This window comes from Anomaloglossus baeobatrachus, chromosome 1 (genome assembly GCF_048569485.1).
Source record: "Anomaloglossus baeobatrachus isolate aAnoBae1 chromosome 1, aAnoBae1.hap1, whole genome shotgun sequence".
In the NCBI taxonomy this organism is placed as follows: Eukaryota; Metazoa; Chordata; class Amphibia; order Anura; family Aromobatidae; genus Anomaloglossus; species Anomaloglossus baeobatrachus.
In genome coordinates this window covers 750477675-750501371 of record NC_134353.1, presented here as the reverse complement: position 1 = coordinate 750501371, position 23697 = coordinate 750477675, and the positions used below count along the sequence as shown (strand labels likewise).

Below are 23697 nucleotides of genomic sequence, written 5' to 3'. Positions count from 1 at the left end.
TGGGATAAAAGGGACACTGACAAATATATATATATGTGTATCACATTGCATTTCGATCTCCGTTCACTGGTCCCATTGGGCTCTTCGTCTGAACCCCCCACAAAACGAGTTTCAGACGTTTGCGCCGACAGGGCCATTGATTATAATGGTGCAGAAGGAGTCACTGTGTGCTTTATCGTGCACCATTTTCGGGAGTATACGCTTATTGGAGACAGACACTCAGAGGCCTGAAACACACTTCCGTTAAAAACACGCACGTGCCGCGAGACACGTATTTACCCTGCGTGTTGCGTGTAGGTAAGTACGTGTCTCGGGTACGTGCGGGCCACGTGTGTTTTCCATTTGCTATCCGCGATAGCACACGTAGAACCGGTAATTTGCATACTCACGTGGTCCGCGCTGCTGTCCGTGGTGCTGATCTTCGGTCTCCAGCCCTGCCGTCTCCCCGCTGCTGCCGGCCGCAGTGAAGTGAATATTAAATGAGCATAATGAGCGGCGGTCGGCAGCAAGTGACAGCAGCGGCAGAGACAGGAGGGCTGGAGAAGGTGAGTAAATGGTTTTTTTTTCACTGACACGTGTGTTTTCTCCGGCGCGTGTCACACGGGACCGCATCCACACTACATCCGTGACACATGTGCTGCCGGAGAAAACGTGGACATGTCAGTGTGTAGAAAAACGCACACACGTTCAAACGCACACGGACACACGTTCCGTGTGGTTTTAAGTGCGTGTGCCTGCTACAATAGGGTAGCATTGCTGAACGTGTCTCCGTGCCACCGGGACGTGCAAAAAAAGTGTGAAACCTGTTTTGAGGGGAATTTGCCTGGAAGCCCCGACAGGACCACTGCACGGGGAGAGGAACGCAGTGTGAAAGGGGCCTTACAGATTAGATACGGTTTTCTAAGACTAGGTGACATGATGACGTTTTCCTGCACTGATGATTGCTCATTAATGGAGGGAGCCAGTTGTCATCCAGTGGACTGCAGACTTGAAATGATTCTTGTCCCCGAGCTCTGGGTAGTCAGTCTATGCCAATAGATCATTCACTGAGCTATGTATAAACGGTCACGTCCCAGTGATGTGCACAGCGGACCTGAGGGGACTGGTGGCTTCACTACTCACCAGCACGGTACTGGAAGCCCACTGGTACAGGAGAGTGGTCCGCAAGCTCCAGCCGGACGACAACCAGTGAAACACTCATATGTTTGGGCAGCAGGAGACACACAGTAACGGGAGGGGCGTGACTTCCACAAGAGCCGTGACCGGGAGAAGGATGAGGAGCACCGGCCGCACAATAACCCCAGACGTTGTCAATAAAACCGCACTTCCGGGTACCGAACCCCGTGATCCCGTCTCTGGCATCTCATTGGTCAATTACAACCACTTGTTAAATCTCCCAGGTAGCCATGTTTAATGAGGGAACATCAAACCCTGCTTTCTAGATACCTGCGGTGTTACAAGAGGAGCTCTATCGTTTTGGTTTTTTATTTTGCATATGCAGTGACGTGTTAGGATTTATTTACGTCATGCTTTGATTATTCATTATGTCCGTTTTATAACACAAGCGGATTCCTACATAGAACATTATATGTACGGACACTGCAGGCTACAGAAAAATGGCTGCCTCTATTTACCATCTAGTGTTCGGAGCGCAGCTTTCATAAGCCGATCACGGCAGCGGCAGCGGTCACGTGGTGTATAGGTGCTGCGCGTCCTCTCTGGGGTGAGTTGTAGTATACTGAGTGTGTAATCACAAAGCAGGAGACAATGATGCACTGTGTGTGTGTCCTCTGTGCTGTACCTAGGTGCACATGTGTATACAGGGCTCGCTATTCCCCACCTCCTGTCTCCTTCCTTGTAGTTAGTGCGCCCTCTCGCCCTCTGTCAGTCTGACTCCCATTTACATGACGTCATGTACTGAAGCCCCTCACATTGATATCACTTTATAGGGAACCTGTCACCAGAATTTTCGCTATTAAACTAAGAATCCCCTTCTGCAGCTCCTGGGCTGCATTCTAGAAAGGTTCCTCTTGCTACCGGCCCCCCTTTCAGACCTAAATAACAACTTTATAAAATATTACCTTTTGCTATGGTAATGAGGTTTGCTGGCCCTGGGGGCGGGCTGTATTTCGTCTGTTATCCCCCCTCCTGCCGCTGTTCGCCGTCCCCCAGTGTTCATTTACATAGATGAGGCCGCCGCCTTCATCTTCCGCAGTGCTCCGGGAGTCTCGTGCATGCGCAGCGGGACTGAGCACTGTTTTCAAATCGCGAGCGCCGGTGATGTTATTGCGCAGGCGCAAGATTATGGTTTTTGACCTGCAGGATGTGAATTCTGTCATTACTGTGGTTTTGTTTTTTTGCATGTTTTCTGCAGGTGCAAAGCACCAGGTTTTTGCCACCTAATCTGAGAGCAGCACAATCCGATTCCAGCAATGTGTCACTCACTGGGCGGCTTAGTATAGTTTTTGATAAAATCACTGTTTAAAGAAACCTGTCACCAGGTTTTCCCTAATGAGCTGTGGCCACCACCAGTGGGCTCTTATATACAGCATTCTAGAATACTGTGTATAAGAGCCCAGGCCACTGTGTAGCACATAAAAAACACCTTTATAATACTCACCTAGGGGCGGTCCGGACAGATGTGTGTCGCTGCTTTTGGTCTGGCACCTCCTCAATCTTGTGAGATCGCCATCCTTCTGCCCAGCCCCGTCAACCTGACATGTCATTCACACAGAGGCCTCCATTGCACTCCTGCACATGCACACTTTGATCTGGCCAACTGAGGACAGATCACAGTACAATAGTGCACATTTCGTGGGCGGTCTTTGACATTTTATCGCACCTGAGCATTACAGTACTTTGCTCTGTCCTCAGCAGGGCTGATCAAAGCGCGCATGTCCAGAACATCAATGGAGGCCTCTGTGTGAATGACACAGGACAAATCATGCACACGGGGCTGGGCAGGAGGATGGCGATGGAAGGAAGAGAGGAGGCATCAGACAGAGGAGCAGCAACACCCATTGGACCGGACCACCCCGCCCCCTAGGTGAGTATTTTATAAAGGTGTTTTTCTCTATCGTTTCATTGGGGGACACAGGACCATGGGTTATGCTGCTGTCACTAGGAGGCTGACACTAAGTAAACACAAAAAAGTTAGCTCCTCCCTAGCAACATACACCCCGAGCCGGAGGCGGGCTCAGATCTGTTTTTAGCTTAGTGTCGTAGGAGGCTGATGTGGGCCGTCTCGACCCCCCTCAGCCATGTATTTTTTTTTGCGCTTTTTTCTTTTATTTCGGCGCCGCTCATCACTCTCATACCTGTCTTCTTCTCTGCAGGTATTCGCTTCACTCTTCCTCCGCAGCCCCGTGGGTACCGCTCCCCAGGGTCGCAGGGGCTTGAGACTTCGGGGCCCTCTCCCCCGCCCGTCCCCGTGGTACCACTCCCGGGGGTGCGCGTGTGGGCAGGTTGTTTTTGTGGGCACCCCTGATTCGCCCTGAGGTATCACCCCAAAGGGCGTACAGGGGAGTACAGCAGGGATGGAACCTCCGCAGCGTGTGTGATAGATGGGGCCCTGTCACGCTGCATTCTCCTGAAGGGGGCTGTCTACCCCCATCATGATGTCCACTACCCTGCCTTCAGCACGCTCTCCCCCGGAGCCTTCCTGGACGAGCAGCGCTGTTCACAGGCAGGGCCAGGGAGCCCTGCCTGCACCGCATCCATCGCTGGGCCGGCGCCGCCGATTGCAGGTAGGACCGACTTTCACTGCTCATCGGCCCTCTCCATAAATTTAGTCCCCGGTCTCGGCCTAGTCGCTCCTGCGTCCTAGCCACGCCCCCGCTGCAGCGCTATTGGCCGCCGGTCGTCTCCCCTGTATCCTCCCACTGCTGTTCCTCCTGGCTGATGGTGGGGGCTCTGAATCCTTCGGTTTTTTCGCGCCGGAATCCTGCTCCTCCCCCAGCCTCCTCCAGCGTCCCCTCGCCATTTTAGCCTGCCTCTGGTCCCCTGAGGCTGCAGCGCGCCGGCGTTCTGAGTTTTCTGGCCAGCTCATTCCTGGACTCCACTTCTGGACTGGTGGGCAGCACGCAGGACCTGGGTAAGCTCTGCTCCTAAGGAGTAGCCCTCACTAGGTAGCATTCTCTGAGTTTAGGGACGAGTTAACCCTCTCCTGTCTCCTTCCTAGCAGCCACCAGGGAGAGTACCTGTTTGCACCATGCCTAAGGCTAAGCCCACCCAATCCAAGCAGGCCCCCTTTGCACTGTTTTTTGCATGCTCCTCCTGCAGCTCCAAATTTTCCCAGGGTCAGGACGCCCCACTATGCTCCGTCTGTTCTACAGACGCGCAGCCTCCGCAGGACTCCGCGGCCGACGTTTCTGATACCGCAGACGCCACAGCGCCATATGCTGCAGGGCCCTGCGTCCCGCCTCCCCCCGACTGGCTAGCGTCCCTGTCCCAGTCCGTAGATTCCCTCTCTGAGGCTTCTCGGACCATCGCGCAAGCTCTACGCCTGCTGCCGACGCTCGCCCAGATTCCCGCAGACTCGGCGCAATTGCCCCCGGAGCAGGTGAGCCCCGTTGCAGGGTCCTCCTCTGCTGCTCAGAAACGGACCCGCCAGGTCTCATCCTCAGACTCTTCCCAGGTGTCACCTTCATCCCCAGGTCCAGACCGTCAGTCCTCCAGGGAGGCTTCTGACTGCTCCGAGGATGATTCCGATGCGGTACCCCTGCAGGACTCAGAGCAGGCGGCCGATATTCGGCGCATGGTAAATAGCCTGATAGAAGCAGTAAACCAGACCTTGAAGGTACAGGTGGACCCAGACTCCTCTCAGAGCACCCAGGTCTCCTTTAAGCGGGTGAAGCGGGCCCAGAACACATTCAGCGGACATCCAGAATTCGCTGAGTTACTGCGCAGCCACAGGCAATAGCCGGACAGGGTATTTACCAGCGGTAAGTCCATTGATTTGCATTATCCCTTTCCTGAGGGTCTTCGAAAGGCTTGGGCAGGTTCCCCTGTGGTCGACCCCCCAATCTCCCGCCTGTCTTCTCACACAGTCCTTCCACTCACCAACGGTACGTCTCTCAAAGACCCTATGGACCGTACTATTGACAGGTTGGCCCGTTCCGCCTTCGAGGCAGTGGGCTCATCCCTCTCTCCGGCCTTCGCCTCGGTTTGGGTTGCGAAGGCCCTGATGTCCTGGGCGGACACGCTACGCGGCGGTCTCCGCGCCATGCCTGCCAATCCGGACCTGGTTCCCATCGCCTCGCAGATTTCCCTCGCGGGTGAGTACTTGCTCAATGCAGCCCTGGCGTCTGCAAGTTGCGCGACCCAGGCCGCCAGCAACAATGTGGCCATCCGTCGAGCCCTTTGGCTCCGGTCCTGGAACGCGGATGCGGCCTCTAAGAAGTCACTAACTTCCCTGCCCTTCCTAGGGGAGCGTCTCTTCGGAGATAGGCTGGACCAGCTGATCTCCGATGCAACGGGAGGAAAGAGTACATCTCTCCCCCAATTGCGCCCCAAGCGCTTCCAGAATCGGCGCCCCACCGCTCGTTTCCGGCCTTTTCGCAGCTTCAGCTCCAATCCCCAGCCGCGGAAAAGCCGCTCTCCTCCGAGAGACAGGAAGACCCCGTCATTCAAGACCAATCCCGCCTGGCGTTCACGCCCCCGCCAGTCCACGAGATCCTCTTCTGGTTACCGCCGACGTTCCTCCAAGTGACTCGCGGTCGGCGCGCAACAGCGCCAGACTTGTGGGAGGGCGTCTGTCTCGTTTTCAGCATGTGTGGATCCCCCTGACCGCCGATGCCTGGGTCAGAGAGATCATCACATCAGGCTACAAAATAGAATTCGAGGCAAAGCCACCGAGACTTTTTTCCTATCTCGCCCTCCCGAGTCTACCGCGCGGGCTCGCGCGTTCTTTCACTCCATAGACTCCCTCCTCCGAACCGGAGTCGTGGTACCAGTCCCTCCCGCAGAGCGTTTCAAGGGGTTCTATTCCAACCTTTTCGTGGTCCCCAAAAAGGATGGCTCTGTCCGTCCCGTCCTCGACCTAAAGCTTCTGAACAGGTCGGTGAGACCTCGGCCGTTTCGAATGGAGTCACTCCGGTCCGTCATCGCGTCCATGGAGGTAGGCGAATTCCTGGCATCGCTGGATATTCAAGTCGCCTATCTTCACGTCCCGATAGCCACCTCTCACCAACAGTTCCTCCGTTTTGCGATAGCGGAAGATCACTTCCAGTTCACGGCTCTTCCCTTCGGCCTCGCATCCGCACCCAGGGTCTTTACGAAGATCATGGCTGCTGCCATGTCCGTCCTGCATGCCAGGGGTGTCATGGTCATCCCGTACTTGGACGATATGTTGATAAAGGGCTCTTCCTTCGAGGACTGTCGTCTTGGGGTTCAGATCACGATCGACACCCTTTCACGGTTAGGGTGGCTGATAAATCGGAAGAAGTCCTCTCTGATCCCGGTCCGTCGGATCACCTTTTTAGGCATGGTATTCGATACCATGCAAGGGCGAGTTTTCCTCACACAGGAGAAGATCTCCTCCCTACGAGGACTCCGCGCTCTCCGGCGTCAGCGCCAAGTGTGCATCAGGTTCGGCATGCGAGTCCTCGGTCGTATGGTGGCGGCGATGGAAGCGGTACCCTTTGCACAGTTCCATCTCCGGCCCCTCCAGCTGGCCTTGCTGAAGAAGTGGGACAGATCTCCCTTTTCTCTGGACCGCAGGTTTCATCTTTCGCTGGAGACCCGCCACTCCCTCCGTTGGTGGCTCAATCAACGCAACCTCGCATCAGGAAGGTCTTTCCTCCCGCTCCACTGGAAGATAGTGACCACCGACGCCAGTCTCCAGGGCTGGGGAGCAGTGTTTCGACATCACACAGCGCAGGGCCGATGGTCACCGAGAGAGAGTTGCCTCCAGATCAACATTTTGGAGATAAGAGCCATCCGGCTAGCCTTGCAGCAGTTTCGGCACCTAGTACAGGGTTGCCCGGTCAGGATCCAGTCGGACAATGCGACGGCGGTGGCGTACATCAACCACCAAGGCGGCACAAGAAGTGTCGGGGCGATGCGAGAAGTCAAGAAGATCTTGCACTGTGCCGAGTGTCATCACTCCCTGATCTCAGCGGTACACATCCCAGGCGTGGACAATTGGGCGGCGGACTTCCTCAGCAGGGAAGGCCTCGCCTCCGGAGAATGGTCCCTCAACCGGGAAGTCTTCAACCAGATCTGCGACAGATGGGGAGTCCCGGACGTGGACCTAATGGCCTCCCGGTTCAACCGTCAGGTTCCACACTTTGTAGCGCGGTGCCGCGACCGCTTGGCTTTAGGAGTCGACGCCCTCACCCTGTCATGGAGCCAGTTCAGTCTCCCGTACATCTTCCCTCCGCTCCCTCTAATTCCGAGGGTCCTCAAGAAGATCAAGGCGGAAGGGATACCGGTCATCCTAGTGGCTCCGGACTGGCTCAGGCGAGCATGGTTCGCGGAACTAACTCAGCTCTTCGCAGACGCTCCGTGGCGCCTTCCAGACCGTCCAGATCTCCTGCAGCAGGGGCCTCTCTTCCATCAGAACTCACAGGTCCTAAATTTGACGGCCTGGCCATTGAATCCTGGGTTCTAGCTAAGGCTGGTTTTTCCTCAAGAGTGATTCAGACAATGATTAGGGCCAGGAAGCCATCTTCATCAAAAATTTACCACCGCACGTGGAAGGTTTTCTTCAGGTGGTGTGAAGAGCAGAATATTTCTTCTCCTCTCGCCTTCTCCCTTCCTTCCCTATTGGCATTCTTGCAGTCAGGCCTAGATGCGGGTCTCTCGCTCGCAACACTAAAATGCCAGATATCGGCGTTATCAATCCTGTTTCAGAAGCCACTGGCCGCTCGTTCACAGGTTAAGACCTTCATCCAGGGAGTGGCCCACCTGGCCCCGCCGTACCGTCGGCCTCTAGAACCGTGGGACCTTAATCTAGTCCTAGGATCACTTCAGGGCTCCCCATTCGAGCCCTTGCGTGAATCTTCCCTTTCTCACCTGTCTTGGAAGGTGGTGTTTCTTGTTGCCATCACTTCTATTCGCAGGACGTCAGAGCTGGCAGCTCTCTCTTGTCGTTCCCCCTTTTTGATTTTTCACCAGGACAAAGCGGTTCTCCGGCCAGATCCCGCTTTTCTCCCAAAGGTGGTCTCCCCGTTCCATCTTAACGAAGAAATCGTTCTTCCGTCCTTCTGTTCTGGCCCCTCTCACAGCTTGGAGAGGTCCTTGCACACCCTGGACCTAGTGCGTGCACTTAGAATTTATGTCTCCAGAACCGCGCCGTTCCGTAAGTCAGATGGTCTGTTTGTTCTCCCTTCTGGTCCCAAGAAGGGTGAATCGGCATCCAAGGCCACAATTGCCAGATGGATCCGTTCCGCCATATCAGAGGCCTATCGGATTCGGGACAAATCTCCGCCGCGGGGGGTAAAGGCGCACTCTACCCGCGCAGTGGGAGCCTCTTGGGCGATTAGGCATCAGGCGTCGGCCGACCAGGTCTGCAAGGCCGCCACCTGGTCTAGCCTGCACACCTTTACTAGGTTCTACCAGGTTCACACCCAAGCATCGGCAGATGCTATTTTTGGGAGAAAGGTCTTGCAGGCAGCAGTTGCACACCTGTAATAGGGTGGCAGCATTCAATTATAGTGCAAGCCCGCCGAGGGAGGTTGTTGTTTTCTTCCTATCTGCGGGTTTTTCGGTATTCCCACCCAGGGACTGCTTTTGGACGTCCCATGGTCCTGTGTCCCCCAATGAAACGATAGAGAAAGTAGGATTTTTGTGTACTCACCGTAAAATCTTTCTCTGAGTCTTCATTGGGGGACACAGCACCCACCCTGCTTGGTTTTTTGGTTGATTTCAATTGCATTTGCCTGCTATTTTTTCAGTGGTCTTATGTTCATAGACCTCTTGTTTGCACGGCTGCATTGTTTTAGTTACAACTTGTGTTTATGTATGGTGATTCTGGTACTACTCCTACTGCTTGTGCACCAACTGATCTGAGCCCGCCTCCGGCTCGGGGTGTATGCTGCTAGGGAGGAGCTAACTTTTTTGTGTTTACTTAGTGTCAGCCTCCTAGTGACAGCAGCATAACCCATGGTCCTGTGTCCCCCAATGAAGACTCAGAGAAAGAGATTTTACGGTGAGTACACAAAAATCCTACTTTTTACGTTATTCAGTGTGACCTGCGCTCTTACATGCAGCATTCTAGACTACTGTCTATAAGGCTATGTGCACTCGTTGCGTACTAGCCCAGCAGAAATTTCTGCAGCGATCTGATCAGCACACGTGCGCTTCAAATCGCTGCAGAAACAGTCCGTAATGAAAAAAAAAAAAGCCGATTCCATGCGCTCTGACTGCAGCTCCTCCCATAGACAGAGTAGGGACTGCATGCAAAGCGCAGGAAAGAAGTGACATGTCACTTCTTAGAACGCGCGCTTCGGGCAGCAGCCGAAGCGCTGCGCTCTAATACGCCACGTGCGCACGGCTCCTGCATAATCTTCATAGATTATGCAGGGGACACAGGACGCATGCAGTTACGCTGCGGTGCAGATCGCAGCGTAACCGCATGTAATTACGCAACGTGCGCACATAGCCTAAGGGCTCACTGGCGGTGACTGCAGCTCATAAGGGAAAAAGCTGGTGACAGTTTCCCTTTAATCAGCAGTAGATTATCATTAGAGGACTACTTGGCGTGCTGCTAGGTACTCCAGCCTATTCATGATCTCTGTATAACTGCTAAAAAAAAATAATAAATTGTATTAAAAATGCACAAATATATAAAAGGTAGAGATGAGCGGACCTGTGGACCTGTTTGGTAAGTTCAGCCAGACTTTAGATAAAGTTCTGTTTGGGACCCGAACTTGGCCTGAACCTCATTGGAAGTCACTAATTGGGTAATTGGGGTCTCCGCTCATATGCAGCCAGCCATAAACGGATCACTTACAGGGACGGTTAGGTGAGGTGTTTTGGGTTTTTTTTTGTGCCCCCTATATCCGATCACGCTGTTGTTACCCCCAGTGTGCGCCATTCAAACACATCAAGCAGCTCGTAGTGGACTGAGCACCGAGTGTACCCGAGCACAGTGATGCTCACGTGAGTGGTGTTCATACATAAAGCATCTGAGCTCTGAATACAAACTTAATTTTTTGTAAAGTTTGTGCTTGGTATGGACACCGAACCTCGGGTTCACTCATCTATAATGAAAAGCAAGGTTACCCAAAAAAAAGGGGCATAGCCACATCCAGGTGAAGGAAAAATCATGTAAAGATGACAGCAGTGTAATCAATATTGTAATAAATGTGTTTTGAGCTGTGCACATCTGAAATTCATATTATAGATACAGTATATATTATAGTTATAGAGTAGAGTAATATCAACTACTTAGTACCATGATGAATAGTAGTAAATAGAGGGCAGACATGGTAGCTCTATATTGGGAACCTAGCCTTCAGCTTACTTGCAAAATTAGAAAGATTGGAAAAAGGGACATGCAATGCAGTTCAAAAGTATGATACCCCTAAAGTGTATTTTTCCACACAGTATGATGCCCCCAAAAGTCCCCCCCCACACCTCCAGACTCGGTATGTAGCCCCCACTGTTAGGCTGTAGATACAGTTGAAAGTTGGAATATCACTGAGTTCCTGGGATAGTTTCCCAGACCTGGGAATGTCTTGTTGTTTACAGGATATCCGGGAGTTATTATGCACGTACGTATTCCAACACAAGTAAAGAGTAAGGGCGGCTTTGCACGTTGCGACATCGCAGTCGATATCGCAACGTGTAAAACCTTTTTGATACGATGAACGAGCTCAAAAGCGTCGTTATCGTATCATCGCTGCAGCCTCCGACATTTCCATTATGCCGATGGTGCGACTGGTACGATGTTGTTCCTCGCTCCAGCGGCAGCACACATCGCTGTGTGTGAAGCCGCAGGAGCGAGGAACATCACCTTACCTGCCACCGGCTGCAATGAGAAGGACGGAGGTGGGCGGGATGTTTACATCCTGCTCATCTCCGCCCCTCCGCTTCAATTGGCCGCCTGCCGTGTGACGTCGCTGTGACGCCGCACGACCCGCCCCCCTAAGGAAGGAGGCGGGTCGCTGGCCAGAGGGACGTCGCACGGCAGGTATGTGCGTGTGAAGCTGCCGTAGCGATAATAATCGCTACGGCAGCTTTCACTAGATATCGCATGTGCGACGGGGGCGGGACTATCGCTGCAGCATCGTTAACACATTGTTACCGATGTCGCAACGTGCAAAGCCCGCCTTAGTATAGCCTATCACACTGCAGCCACACCTGCACCTTTCTGGTTCCTGCACAGACTAGCATCCCTAGCTGCACAACACCCTAATGAAAGCCCTAGCCGAACTATAACCTCACAACTCTGACCTGTCTACCTGGAAAGCCGTTGAGTTGTTTCTCTAGCCTCTTAAGGCACCAGACGGAAGATTGGTAACACTACAAATCAAGATAAGGTAAGTGTTTAGAGATATTCAAGGACCCAAGGTGTGGAAACATAAAACACGTGTACAAGTGGCAAAGGAGAAATAATAAACACAAACAACTCCTAACAGAAAGCAAAAGATAGGTGTACGAAAGGCAAATGAGAAAACACAGAAAAAACACTGGTCTCTGCTTAAATCCCTTAGGCTATGTGCGCACTGGAAAATGGAATTTTCTCAAGAAAATTCCGCAGGTATTCAAAGATTACCGCACCCGCGGTAAAAAACCGCGGCAAACCGCACCCGAAAACCGCATGCGGTTTGCTACGGTTTTACCGCGGTATTGCTGCGTGCGGGTTGGGATGTGCTTTATTGCATTCAATGCAATAAAGCACATTGAAGAAAAAAAAAAAAAAAAAGTCATTTCATTCTGAGATAGTAGATAGATAAAGAGACAGAAGAATAGATAGAGGGATAGACAGACAGATGGATAGAGGACAGATCGCTGCATTTCCCACGGTCGGCAGTGAGTTCACATTACCGGCCGTGGGAAATGACCGGTAATTACCTCTGCTGTCTCGCTGCGAGACAGCAGAGGTAATTCAGCGCTGTGTGTCAGTCGCGGCTGGATGTAAGCAGCGCAGGACGCCGGAGCTGTGGATTACGTCGGAGCTTTGTTTTGGGAGGGGTTAATAAAATGGTGAACGAGGCTTGTTTGTTTTATTTAAAATAAAGGATTTTTCTGTGTGTGTTTTATTCACTTTACTTACGGGTTGATCATGTCAGCTGTCACATAGACTCTGCCATGATCAAGCCTGGACTTAGTGGCGGCGATCCGCCACCATTAACTCTTTGTATTACCCTGACCGCCACTGCTACACGGCGGCAGGAAGAGCCGGGGACACGCCGGTACTGCCGCACAATGGATGCGACAGTCCCGGGGCAGCTGCGGCTGATATTCTCGGCTGCGGGAGGGGGAGTGAGGCGGAGGACATTATCCCTGCCCCTCTCCCTCCCCAGCCTGAGAATACCGGGCCGCCGCTGTGTGCTTACCTCGGCTGGACGGTAAATATACGGCGGAGCCCACGTTCTTTGTTTTCTATATTTCCGTTTTCTTTCTATGTGTGTTCTATGTGTTTGTGTCTGTGTTCTATGTCTGTGATCTCTGTGTGTGTTTTTACTCTCTGATTTGCTTCCTGTTCCTGTAATGACATCACTTCCCTGCAAAACCGCAGACAAGCGATGTACATTACCGGAGGTAAACCGCGAAATACCGCAGGAAAACGCAGTGAACCGCACAGAATTTGCTGCCTGCGTTATTCCCTGCGGGATTTCACGATTACATTGGAGTCAATGTAGTGAAATCCCGCAGCGACGTGCGGAAAAGAATTGACATGCAATTGTTTTTGCTGCGGGAATCCCACAGCAAAACATGCAGCTGTCAAATTCCACATAGTGCACACAGGATTTTTTTTCCCATAGGTTTTGCTGGTGATTCACTGCAGAGATGTTATGAACATTTTCTGCAGCGAAACATGCAGCAAAACCGCAAAAAATCCGCGGCAAAATCCGGTAAGTGCGCACAGGGCCTTAGAGCTGCAGGGCTGGAACTCCTTTGCAGTCATCCACATAGAAAGATACCCAGCAGAGAAGGCTAGTATTTTGAGTGTATATAGCCTCACACGAGATGTGATTTGACAGAGAAAATGAACAAGTGAATACCCCGCTAACCGCAAAACAAAGTGATAGAGGCAAAGGTAAAAGATCATCAGCATTTGGCAGGGACTGACCAGGTGGCTCAGTAGGGAAGGAAGCCGATCACGCAGCACAAGGCCACCGGATCAAGTCCCGGACCTGAGGCATGACAGAGGTATTCTGCTAGTTACTGTTCACCTGTCTCATTAATATAATACGACATGTGCATAAGATCTGGCAAGTGTGACAAGTACTGGACAAGGTTTGATATTAAAAGGAACTTGTCACTTCCAGGAACACAATAAAAATACAGATATAGGGGTGATCTGAAGCTAAACAGCATTTCAGTCCTGGATTACCGGAGCAGAGGATACAGGGAGAAAATGAAGTTATATTCTCCCTGCAGCGGTCCTTTATCAGGGCAGTACAGGGACCAATTGACAGTGCCCGATCACTACACAGTGACTGCTGTGATCACTCCTTGCCACGTTGATTGACGTGTCCTGCAGCATGTGTCTGTTCAGACCAGCATAGCATTTAACGTGCAAAAGGAGCATATTTAAAAATGAGTGATGTCGGCACAAATGAATAAATGTGTATTCAATTTTATAACTCCACATTGTGATTATGGTAATAACCATTCAACTGTTTCAGTACAACATTAATATTTCTTATTTTTAGGTCACCATGCTTATTACAAGAGTTTTACAGCCGTCATATTTCAACCCTTCTAAAGTTTCTTCAGTTTGGAAACTGCGCTTATTTCAGTGGAGCTCTATAAGATGGGGCCATGCTGCGTGTGGATACAAGGCAGTAGTTTTTGATATGGGGGGAGTCCTACTACCATCACCCTACAGACTGGCTGAAGGTAGGAACACATGATACGAAGAGATGATCAATGTTTTTATATCTGAATTGCACATCTCAAGGCTTGACTACATTTCTAAAGGTAACCAAAACCTGTATTTGTGTCCTGCAGCTATGTATAAAGTCCTATATGTCCCAAAATATCAAACGCCTATGCAAGAAATGTGCAAAACTCCATTATTAGGAATACTAAAAAATCACTTTTCATTCATACATAATTTTAAAAAAATATATATAAAAACATACAGTGCCAGACACCAAGAATCAGCTAGGTGAGCAAAAGCCTCCCATAAAGTATATAAAATATATATCATACCCCATGTAGTAAAAGTAGAGGTACCATGAGCATGGTCTGCAACATGAACCAATGCAGTCTCTCTGCATTAGGCTACAGTCACGCAACCATCCCGTTTTTGCGGTCAGCAAAAAACGGTCCCGTTTTCCATGGATACATCCGTATCAGTTCTGTTCCATATACGATCCGTGTGTCATCCTTGTGCCTTCCGTTTTTTGTTTTTTCCAAACAGCAAAAAAAAAACAAAAAAAAAACGGAAGCAGCTAGAAAGATAGAGGGATGGATGGATAGATAGATAATAAATAGATGAGAAAGACATATATAATGTCCCACTCCCCTGCATTTTGTAATTTTGTACCCTTTAGTGCCTTTCATGTGGCACTGTTTAGCCTGGTATTTAGCCAAAAAGTAAATAAATAATTGAAAAAAATGACATGGGGTCCCCCCTATTTTTTTGTAGCCAACTAGGGTAAAGCAGATGGCTGCAGCCTGCAGACCACAGCTGGCAGCTTCACCTTGGCTGGTAATCCAAAACAGTGGGCACCTCACGCTGTTATTTTAAATTTAAATAAATAATTTAAAACAAAGAAATGTGGGCCCCCCCCCCCCCCAAATTCGATCACCAGCCAAGGTAAAGCGGACAGCCGTGGTCTGGTGTTCTCAGACTAGGAAAAACACAAATAAGGAATTTAGTTCAGCTCACCACTCCAAAGCAGGTATCTCCAACTTCTGGTCCGGTGCACGGAACAAGTGGTTTGGCTTCCACAGCTGAATAATCAGTCACATCAAGAGGAGGAGGGGAGGAGAGAAGATCCAGCACCGACGTAATAAAAAAAATTCTTTATTCAAAATTCATAAAAAAGGTAAGTCCAACCAAGTGCAGAATATATTTACACTTGACGCGTTTCGGAGAAAGTAGACTCCTTATTCATAAGCAACATAATCAGAATGAGTAGCTAAGGTGATATATATACCTATACGCCCCTCATGTGAGCCAGATATACATACACAACCAAATATGCTTCCCTTGAAAGAGGTTTCTACCAATCTCCTTCTCTATAAGGTCCATTAACCCTCTCAATACCCTGAAAATTGCAGAGAATTCACATCTCCCCCATAAACCTCCCTGAAATCTTCAAACAGGCCTAAGATTGTACGTTCTTGTTTAGAGATCAGATGTGGCTGCCAATATATATTCAACAATTTTTTCTTTAATATACTTCATACAGTGCAACCTATAAAGTATACATAATAGCTCAAGTTGTCATATAAACCGCATGGTCAATACTGTAATAGTTCTGTGTTTTTGTATCACTTTTTTTTTTTTTTAACCTTTATTATCATAGACTTAATTACCCCTAGTTCTCAGACTAGGGAGGTCCACGTTTATTGGACCCTCTCCAGCCTAAAATTAGCAGGCCGCAGCCAGAAGTGGCGCATCCATTAGATGCGCCAATTCTGGCGCTTTGCATCAGCTCATCCCGTTGCCCTAGTGTGGTTGCAAACGGGGTGAGGTTGATACCAGCTGTGTAATGTCGACTGGCATCAAGCCCTGGGGTTAGCGATGTCACGGTGTCTATCGGCTACCCGACATCACTAATCCAGTCAGTAATAAAAAGTAAAAAGACAACAAAAAATTTTTTGTTTGAAAAAACACTCCCCAAAACATTGCCTCTTTCACCAATTTATTGAAAAACAAAAAACTAATCCAGCTCCGGCGTAATCCAATAAGGGGGTCCCCCGACGATCCATACCATACTAACTGTCCCAGTCAATGAAGAACATAATGTTCCCCATTGGCTGGGAAAGCAGTGAAGTGACTTGAGCTAACATCATTAGGTCAGGCCAGGTCACCGAAGAGCATGACAAGTGTTGCCATCAAGAGGTTAGCTACATTACCTACGGTGATGAATGCAGCTGCACTTGTGATCTCAGCACTCATCACTGAGTTCAGTGACCACCACGATCTCACCGCAAGTTTCGCGGGTGGCCCAAGACAGTGACTAGCGGTGATGTCACGAGCTCCCGCTAGACTTGAGGTGATATCGCTGCGGGCAATGGATGTCAGTGACGAGCGCTGACGTCAGGAGTACGGCAGAGACCATTACAGCAGGTAATGAACTTTGCTAACCTCCTGATGTCGGCGCTTGTTATCCCCACAGCTGCTCACACTGCTGTGCAGGCAGATGCTGACACACTGCTCTGCGAGCAGCTGTGAGGCTGGAGTGGGAGTGGGACACAGACTGCAGGGGCACCCAATTGAAGCCACTTGGAAGTGCTTCCTTGCGGCTACACAAAAGACATTGAAAAGATGATCCTGTCAGTAGATCCGCAAAAAAAACAGGAACTGACCAAGACAAACGGAAAGGTTGAGCCCTTAGACATGGGTACTCAAGGATGTTCAGGGTTTACAATACATAGGAAATTTTGCTGAGTTAAGCTAAAGAAAAATGCAAAGTAGACAATGTTAGTCACACAGGGGCGGTGACCGTCCGGTGGTGGACCCACTGGACCGTGCACCGCACTCACCCCGAAGGAGCAACCAGCAGTGAACCCCTATACAGGGATTGTGTGGTACTCCCAACGGAAGACCTAAATGCATGTCAGCCAGGGACTGGAGGTGATAGTCTCTGCGGATGTTTAAATTGTCAGTTTCCAGTGCAGGAGTCAAAAGATGTGAAGGCTGAGATGAGGCGGCACTGTGCTGATGGTTCCAATGAGATGACACTGTGGTGACGGCTCAGATGTGGTGGCACTCTGAAGGTTCAGACATGACGGCATTCTGCCAATGATGGAGAGCAGGCTGTAGGACGAGACACTGGTTAGCAACAGTTGACTGGTACTGGAACTACGCCATGTTCCAAATTATGTAAATTATATTTTTCTCTGATTTTCCTAAATGGTCGGTGCAAATAACAGGCAGTCTAATAAAAGTCATCACCCGTTAGAGTATAAATCTAATTTTATTGAAGAAACCTCCCAATGATAACAGTATCATCTTCAAAATAAAAAAAACCCTCAAAATGCACTGTTCCAAATTATTAGGCACAGTAGAGTTAGGAGGTCACATTCACTGAAATAAAAAGCTATTTAAATACAAAACATCCTAACAGGCCAAGTTACATGTTAACATAGGAACCCTTCTTTGATATCACCTTCACAATTCTTGCATCCATTGAACTTGTGAGTTTTTGGAGCGTTTCTGCTTGAATTTCTTTGCATGATGTCAGAATAGCCTCCCAGAGCTGCTGTTTTGATGTGAACTGCCTCCCACCCTCATAGATCTTTTGCTTGGTGATACTCTAAAGGTTCTCTATTGGTTAGAGGTCAGGGGAAGATGGTGGCCACACCATGAGTTTATCTCCTTTTATGCCTATAGCAGCCAATGACACAGAGGTATTATTTGCAGCATGAGATGGTGCATTGTCATGCATGAAGATGATTTTGCTCCTGAAGGCACATTTCTGCATTTTGTACCATGGAAGAAAGTTGTCAGTTAGAAACTCTATGTACTTTACAGAGGTCATTTTCACACCTTCAGGAACCCTAAAGGGGCTTACCAGGTGTCTTCCCATGATTCCGGACCAAAACAAGACTCCTCCACCTCCTTGCTGATGTTGCAGCCTTGTTGGGACATGGTGGTTATCCACCAACCATCCACTACTCCATCCATCTGGACCATGCAGGCTTGCTCGACACTCATCAGTAAACAAGACTGTTTGAAAATTAGTCTTCATGTATGTTTGGGCCCACTGCTACCGTTTCTGCTTGTGAGCACTGGTTAGGGGTGGCCGAATGGTAGGTTTATGCACCACAGCAAGCCTTTGAAGGATCCTACACCTTGAGGTTCGAGGGACTCCAGAGGCACCAGCAGCTTCTAATATTTGTTTGCTGGTTTGTAATTGCTTTTTTAGCAGCTGCTCTCTTAATCCGATGGACTTGCCTGGAAGAAACCTTCCTCATTCTACCTTTATCCGCATGAACACGTATGTGCTCAGAATCAGCCACAAATCTCTTCACAGTACGATGATCACGCTTAGGTTTTCATGAAATATCTAATGTTTTCATCCCTTGTCCAAGGCATTGCACTATTTGATGATTTTCGGATTGGATTCGGATTGGATGTTATTTCTATTCCTGGTGGTCCTGATGAAGGGGGCAGATGCTCCAGAAACGCGTCGACCTGATTAACAATAAAATGACATTGATCTGAACATCTGCTGAAGTGATCTATTGGCGCGGCATTGAACACCTCGCTCCTTGCTTTCTGTTATCTACCGGTATTGGTGGCTGCAGCCTTGGATCTACGATACATGCGTTCATAGCAGTTGTGGCTTCTCACAACTGCAATTGGTGAGTAGATTTACTCCCCCCTCCCTGCCCCTCATATATTGGGGTAAGACCCTATTGCGCTTGTTTTTCCACAGCCTTTCTCCTCATCCCTTGTCCAAGGCATTGCACTATTTGATGATTTTCGGCAGCAGAGAGATCCTTTTTCTTTCCCAATTTACTTGAAAACTGTGGCCTGCTTAATATTGTGGAGCATCCAGTTTTCCTTTTACTGGGCTCACCTGGCAAACTAATTATCACAGGTATCTGAGATTGATTTCATTGATCCAAAGAACCCTGAGACACAGAACCATCAATGAGTTTCATTGAAAAAAAAAAAAATTAATCGCTATGACACTTAAATCCAATTTGCATAATAATTTGGAACATGGTGTAGACAAAGTAACATACGGGGACCTGAGAACTAGCAACGCATTATAGGCAACGTTGCTCCTGTCAAGGGAGGCAGTCTTAAATACCTTTAGGGTAATAGATGACCTCTAGTACTGCTTCCGGATAATGGCCCTTTAAAAAAGGGGCGTGGCTGTGTGTGCACCCTATGGGTACTTATTAAAGCCCTGCACATGGTCTGGAAGCAGGAAGAGGTTGCAGCGGACTCCGGGACAGGAGAGGAAGGAATGGAGGACACCCCCGCTGTGGTCTGGGAGCGGGGACGCGTGAAGATACAATGCTGAAACCAAAAGCTGTAGAGCTGCTGGATAGGTGAGAGGGGGGACACCCCCGCCGGAGTCTGGGAGCCGGGACGCGCATGAACGCCACTTTGGAACCGGGACTGGACGCTACACAGGCGATTTAAGCTCATACACAGTAGAAATAGTACATTCTAACTTAGAAAAATAATAGCTAATGTTCAGATGGCCATGTGATACCACGAGTACAGTCCCCTGACAAAGCTTGTGGCGAAACGTGCTTTAGGTGCCTTTTTAAAGGTGCACATGTATTATTGCCACTAGTTTATGCAATTTATGATATTTAGGTATTTTAAATTTCTACAGGGTCACTCTGGTTCAGTGACAATCATACTAAAATCATATGTGATGTGAACCTACAAACTCCTTGAAGTAAAAGCTGTGCTTCTACATATATGCTTCTATTGGCTGCCATGTCTTTTCCGCATACAAAAAACAATGTTTTCTTAATAGCTTGAACAAATGTTTCTTTCTTTTTTTTGTACTCTATTCAGATTGGGAGATCCGGAACAATGTGCCGAGTGGCACTATAAGAGAAGCCATTGTGACTGGTGGTGTTGGAGGACCCTGGATGAAGTACATGAGGGGAGAATTGTCTGCACAGGGCTTTGTACAAGAATTTGGAAACCAATGCTCAAAAATTGTGCGTTTTATTCTTTGTTCTATTTTCTCATAGACAGTTAAGGGTTAAGCGGGCTTCACACAGTACGATCTATCGTGCGATTGCACGAGCGATCGTACCCGCCCCCGTCGTTTGTGCGTCACGGGCAAATCGCTGCCCGTGTCGTAAAAAGTTGTTAAACCACCGTCACACGTACTTACCTGCTGAGCGACCTCGCTGTGGGCGGTGAACATCTTATTCCTGAAGGGGGAGTGACGTTCGACATCACAGCGACGTCTCACAGCCGCCGGCCAATAGAAGCGGAGGGGCGGAGATGAGCGGGACGTAAACATCCCGCCCACCTCCTTCCTTCCGCATAGCCGGTGGGACGCAGGTAAGCTGTGTTCATCGTTCCCGTGGTGTTACACAGAGCGATGTGTGCTGCCACGGGAGCGACGAACAACCAGCGCTATTAAGAATAAATTATTTTTTAAAAAATAAGCAACGAGTACACGATCGACAATTTTTTTTTACCGATTTGCGATCGCATGTAGGTGTCACACGAGACGACGTCGTGAATGATGCCGGATGTGCGTCACAAAAACCGTGACCCCGACGATGCATCGCACGATAGAGCGTCTCGTGACGCCTGCATAGTCTTATGTTCCCTAACAGTTAATATTGGAAAGTCTTTGTAAAAACAAGAAACTTTGAAAATGTTCATTCTTGAAAATGGTAAGAATTGTTAAGAATTGAGAGATTTTAATGTTATCGTTTTTACTTCTCGTTGCCTAGTTTACCTGCCACTGCTGTAGGCCAAGGGTAGTGGCTGAACATGAGCAGTGCCTGCATTTTTATGTCATTTGTAAGCACTTCATGAAGTTAGCAGAATCGCTTTAGCTCCAAGTCTGGACAGCCTCCAAAGTGGCAGGTTGAAAAGCTGCCTCATATACAGTGACATAAAAAAGTTTGGCCACCCCTGGTCAAAATCACTGTTATTGTGAACAGTTAAGCAAGTTTAAGATGAAATGATCTATAAAAGACATACAATTACAGATGATACATTTCCTTTGTATTTTTTTAATAATAATAATAATAATTAATAATAATTTTAAGCAATAAAAAAAATATTTTTGATATTTTACATTTTAAGGAAAAATTTGCACAACAAAGGGGGGGGGTCACTACAGCAATAAGTAAAGGGGATCTAGACCAATAATAACTTCCAAAAAACACATGAAAAAAATGATGAAACAGGCGGATGTATATGAATTGGGATCACCCAGCTATTATAAACATGTACATTTATTAGTTTATTCAAAAGACAAAAGGTGCTTGCACAATTAAAAAGGCTCAAGGCTATATGCACACAAAGAGGAACACATGATGTGTACAAAGTCATACAGTACCTGAAACTCAAGCCCTAGCATGATAAACTGAACTGACTGAACCACACACAGTAATGAGAAATCATAGGGTAAGGCACAGGCAAAATAAATATAAAAGATTACTTTGCAACAAAAAGTGCAAACATATAAAGACCTAATTGCATACAGACCCTAAATAAAGGCCCTGGTGGACCGTAAGCCAGGAATTAAAAGATGGACAGGGTAAAAACGAGACCCCATGCGTATGGTCACATTAAAGTGGCTTCCTCAGGGGCTGAATTTCAGGTGCTGTATGACTTTTGTACACACCAAGTGATCGTTTTTGTGTGTATATAGCCTTGAGATTTTTTTAATTGTTTTTATTGTGTGCCAGCACCTTTTTGTCTTGTGAATAAATTTATATTTTACATTTTAAAAATTGTAAAAAGGAAACTGCCTCGATGCAAAAGTTTGGGCACCCTTGGAGATTTGTGTGCTCAGATAACTTTGCCAAGATTTCAGACCTTAATTAGCCTGTTAGGGTTACGGCTTGTTCACTGTCATCATTGTGAAATTTTCATCACCTGGCTTTTCCTAACTTTACAAAAACCCAGCCTCCTCTAACCTTGTGCCAAAAAAACAGCAGCCATCGGTGCTTCTAAGCAGCTGCCTAGCACTCTGAAAATGGTGGCAGCCCACAAAGCAGGAGAGGACTATAAGTTAGATAGCAAAGCGTTTTCAAGTTGCCCTTTTCTCAGTTTGAAATGTAATTAAGAAATGGCAGTTAACAGGAACAGTGGAGGTCAAGATAAGGTATGGAAGCAAAATTTTTGTGAGAGCTGCTCCTAAGATTGCTAGAGGGGCAAATCGGAATCCTGCTTGACTGCAAAAGACCTTCAGGAAGATATAGGAGACTTTGGAGTTGTGGTACATTGTTTTACTGTTCAGAAAACCTGCACAAATATGGCCTTCTTAGAAGAGTCATCAGAAGAAAACCTCTCCTGTATCCTCCCCATAAGGGCTCTTCTCCACTTGCGATTTCCATGTGCGAGTGCGATCCGTTAAAAAATCGGATCGCACTCGCACCAATGTTAAGCTATGAGGTATTGTCCACTAGCTTAATTTTATATGATACGACTCGTGCTCACGGTGAAATTGCAGCATGCTGCGATTTGCACCGAGTCTCAGCTCTCGCACCCCCATGCAAGCCTATGGGACCGAGCAAAAAATCAGAATACGGGTGGCATGCGCATGTCACACGGATCCTTGACACTTGCATACAGCGTCGGACTGGTTACCGGAAGAATCTCCAGTAATACCAGTCCTGGCCGCGGTTACATGCACTGAACTCCGGAGCTGTCACCTGAGCTCTGAAGTGCAGCCTGGAATTAAACAGCGATCGCCGAGTGATTGATTCCCCGGCGATTGCTGTTCAGTTCAGCACAGCTGCAAACAGACCGGGCTGAACTCTTGATCTCAGGTGACAGCTCCGGAGTTCAGTGCAGGTAACCGCGGCCAGGCCTGGTATTACTGGAGATTCCTCCGGCAGCCAGTCATACGCTGCTTGCATTAACACTCGCATAACACTCGCATGTCATACAGATGCTATGTGAGAAAAAAAAAAACACCGTACGCAGGCCACACGCAGGACACTCTACTCACATTTGTAGCCGAGTATCGCTTTTTTTTTAACGCAAGTGGAGAAGAGCCCTAAAATTCAGTGTCAGAAGTATGCAAAAGAGCATTTAAACAACCCTGATGCATTATGGAAACAAGTCCTGTGGACTGATGAGGTTAAAATAGAACTCTTTGGTCACAAGGATCAAAGGGATGTTTAGAGAAAAAAGGGCACAGAATTTCAGGAAAAGAACATATCACCAACCATTAAGCATGGATCAATCATGCTTTGGGGTTGTGTTGCAGCCAATGGCACCGGGAACGTTTCATGAGTATAGGGAAGAACGGATTAAATGAAATTTCAACAAATTGAAAGTTGAAAAAAAGATGGTTTCTACAAATGGATAATGATCCTAAAAACATGTCAAAATCCATAATAGACTACCTCAAAAGGCACAAACTGAAGGTTTTACAATGGCCTTCACAGTCCCCTGATCTGAATATCATTAAAAATCTGCGGCTAAACCTCAAAAAAGCAGTGCATGCAAGATAACCCAGGGATCTCACAGAACTGGAAGACTTTTCCAAGGAAGATTGGATGAAAATCCCTCAAACAAGAATTGAAAGTCTCTCTTACCTGGCTACAAAAAATGTTTTAACCCCTTCAGCCCCGGGGCACTTTCCGTTTTTGCGTTTTTGTTTTTTGCTCCCCTTCTGCCGACAGCCGTAACTTTTTTATTTTTTGTCAGTCTTGCCATATGAG

At 48.4% G+C, this 23697-nt stretch overlaps 2 protein-coding genes across 4 annotated transcripts in view; one reads left to right on the top strand and one right to left on the bottom strand.

Annotated features, from left to right (window-relative positions):
• The window catches only part of BRAP (BRCA1 associated protein), a 149139-nt gene extending 147784 nt beyond the window's left edge, over nt 1–1355 (bottom strand). Inside the window, exon 1 of one of the 2 annotated variants that reach the window (XM_075323736.1) lies at nt 1123–1355. In XM_075323736.1, the coding sequence (XP_075179851.1) occupies nt 1123–1201 (79 nt within the window). In that variant the 5' untranslated portion in view covers nt 1202–1355. The remainder of the gene's footprint in view (nt 1–1122) is intronic. The other variant, XM_075323744.1, reaches the window with a different exon arrangement.
• Nucleotides 1356–1628: 273 nt separating this feature from the next.
• ACAD10 (acyl-CoA dehydrogenase family member 10) overlaps nt 1629–23697 on the top strand; it is a 96683-nt gene continuing 74614 nt past the window's right edge. The window contains exons 1-3 of one of the 2 annotated variants that reach the window (XM_075323714.1): nt 1629–1723; nt 13830–14016; nt 19844–19992. In XM_075323714.1, coding sequence (XP_075179829.1) covers nt 13836–14016; nt 19844–19992 — 330 coding nt within the window. In that variant the 5' untranslated portion in view covers nt 1629–1723; nt 13830–13835. Of the gene's footprint in view, nt 1724–2920; nt 3047–13829; nt 14017–19843; nt 19993–23697 lie in introns of those variants that run through there. The other variant, XM_075323723.1, reaches the window with a different exon arrangement.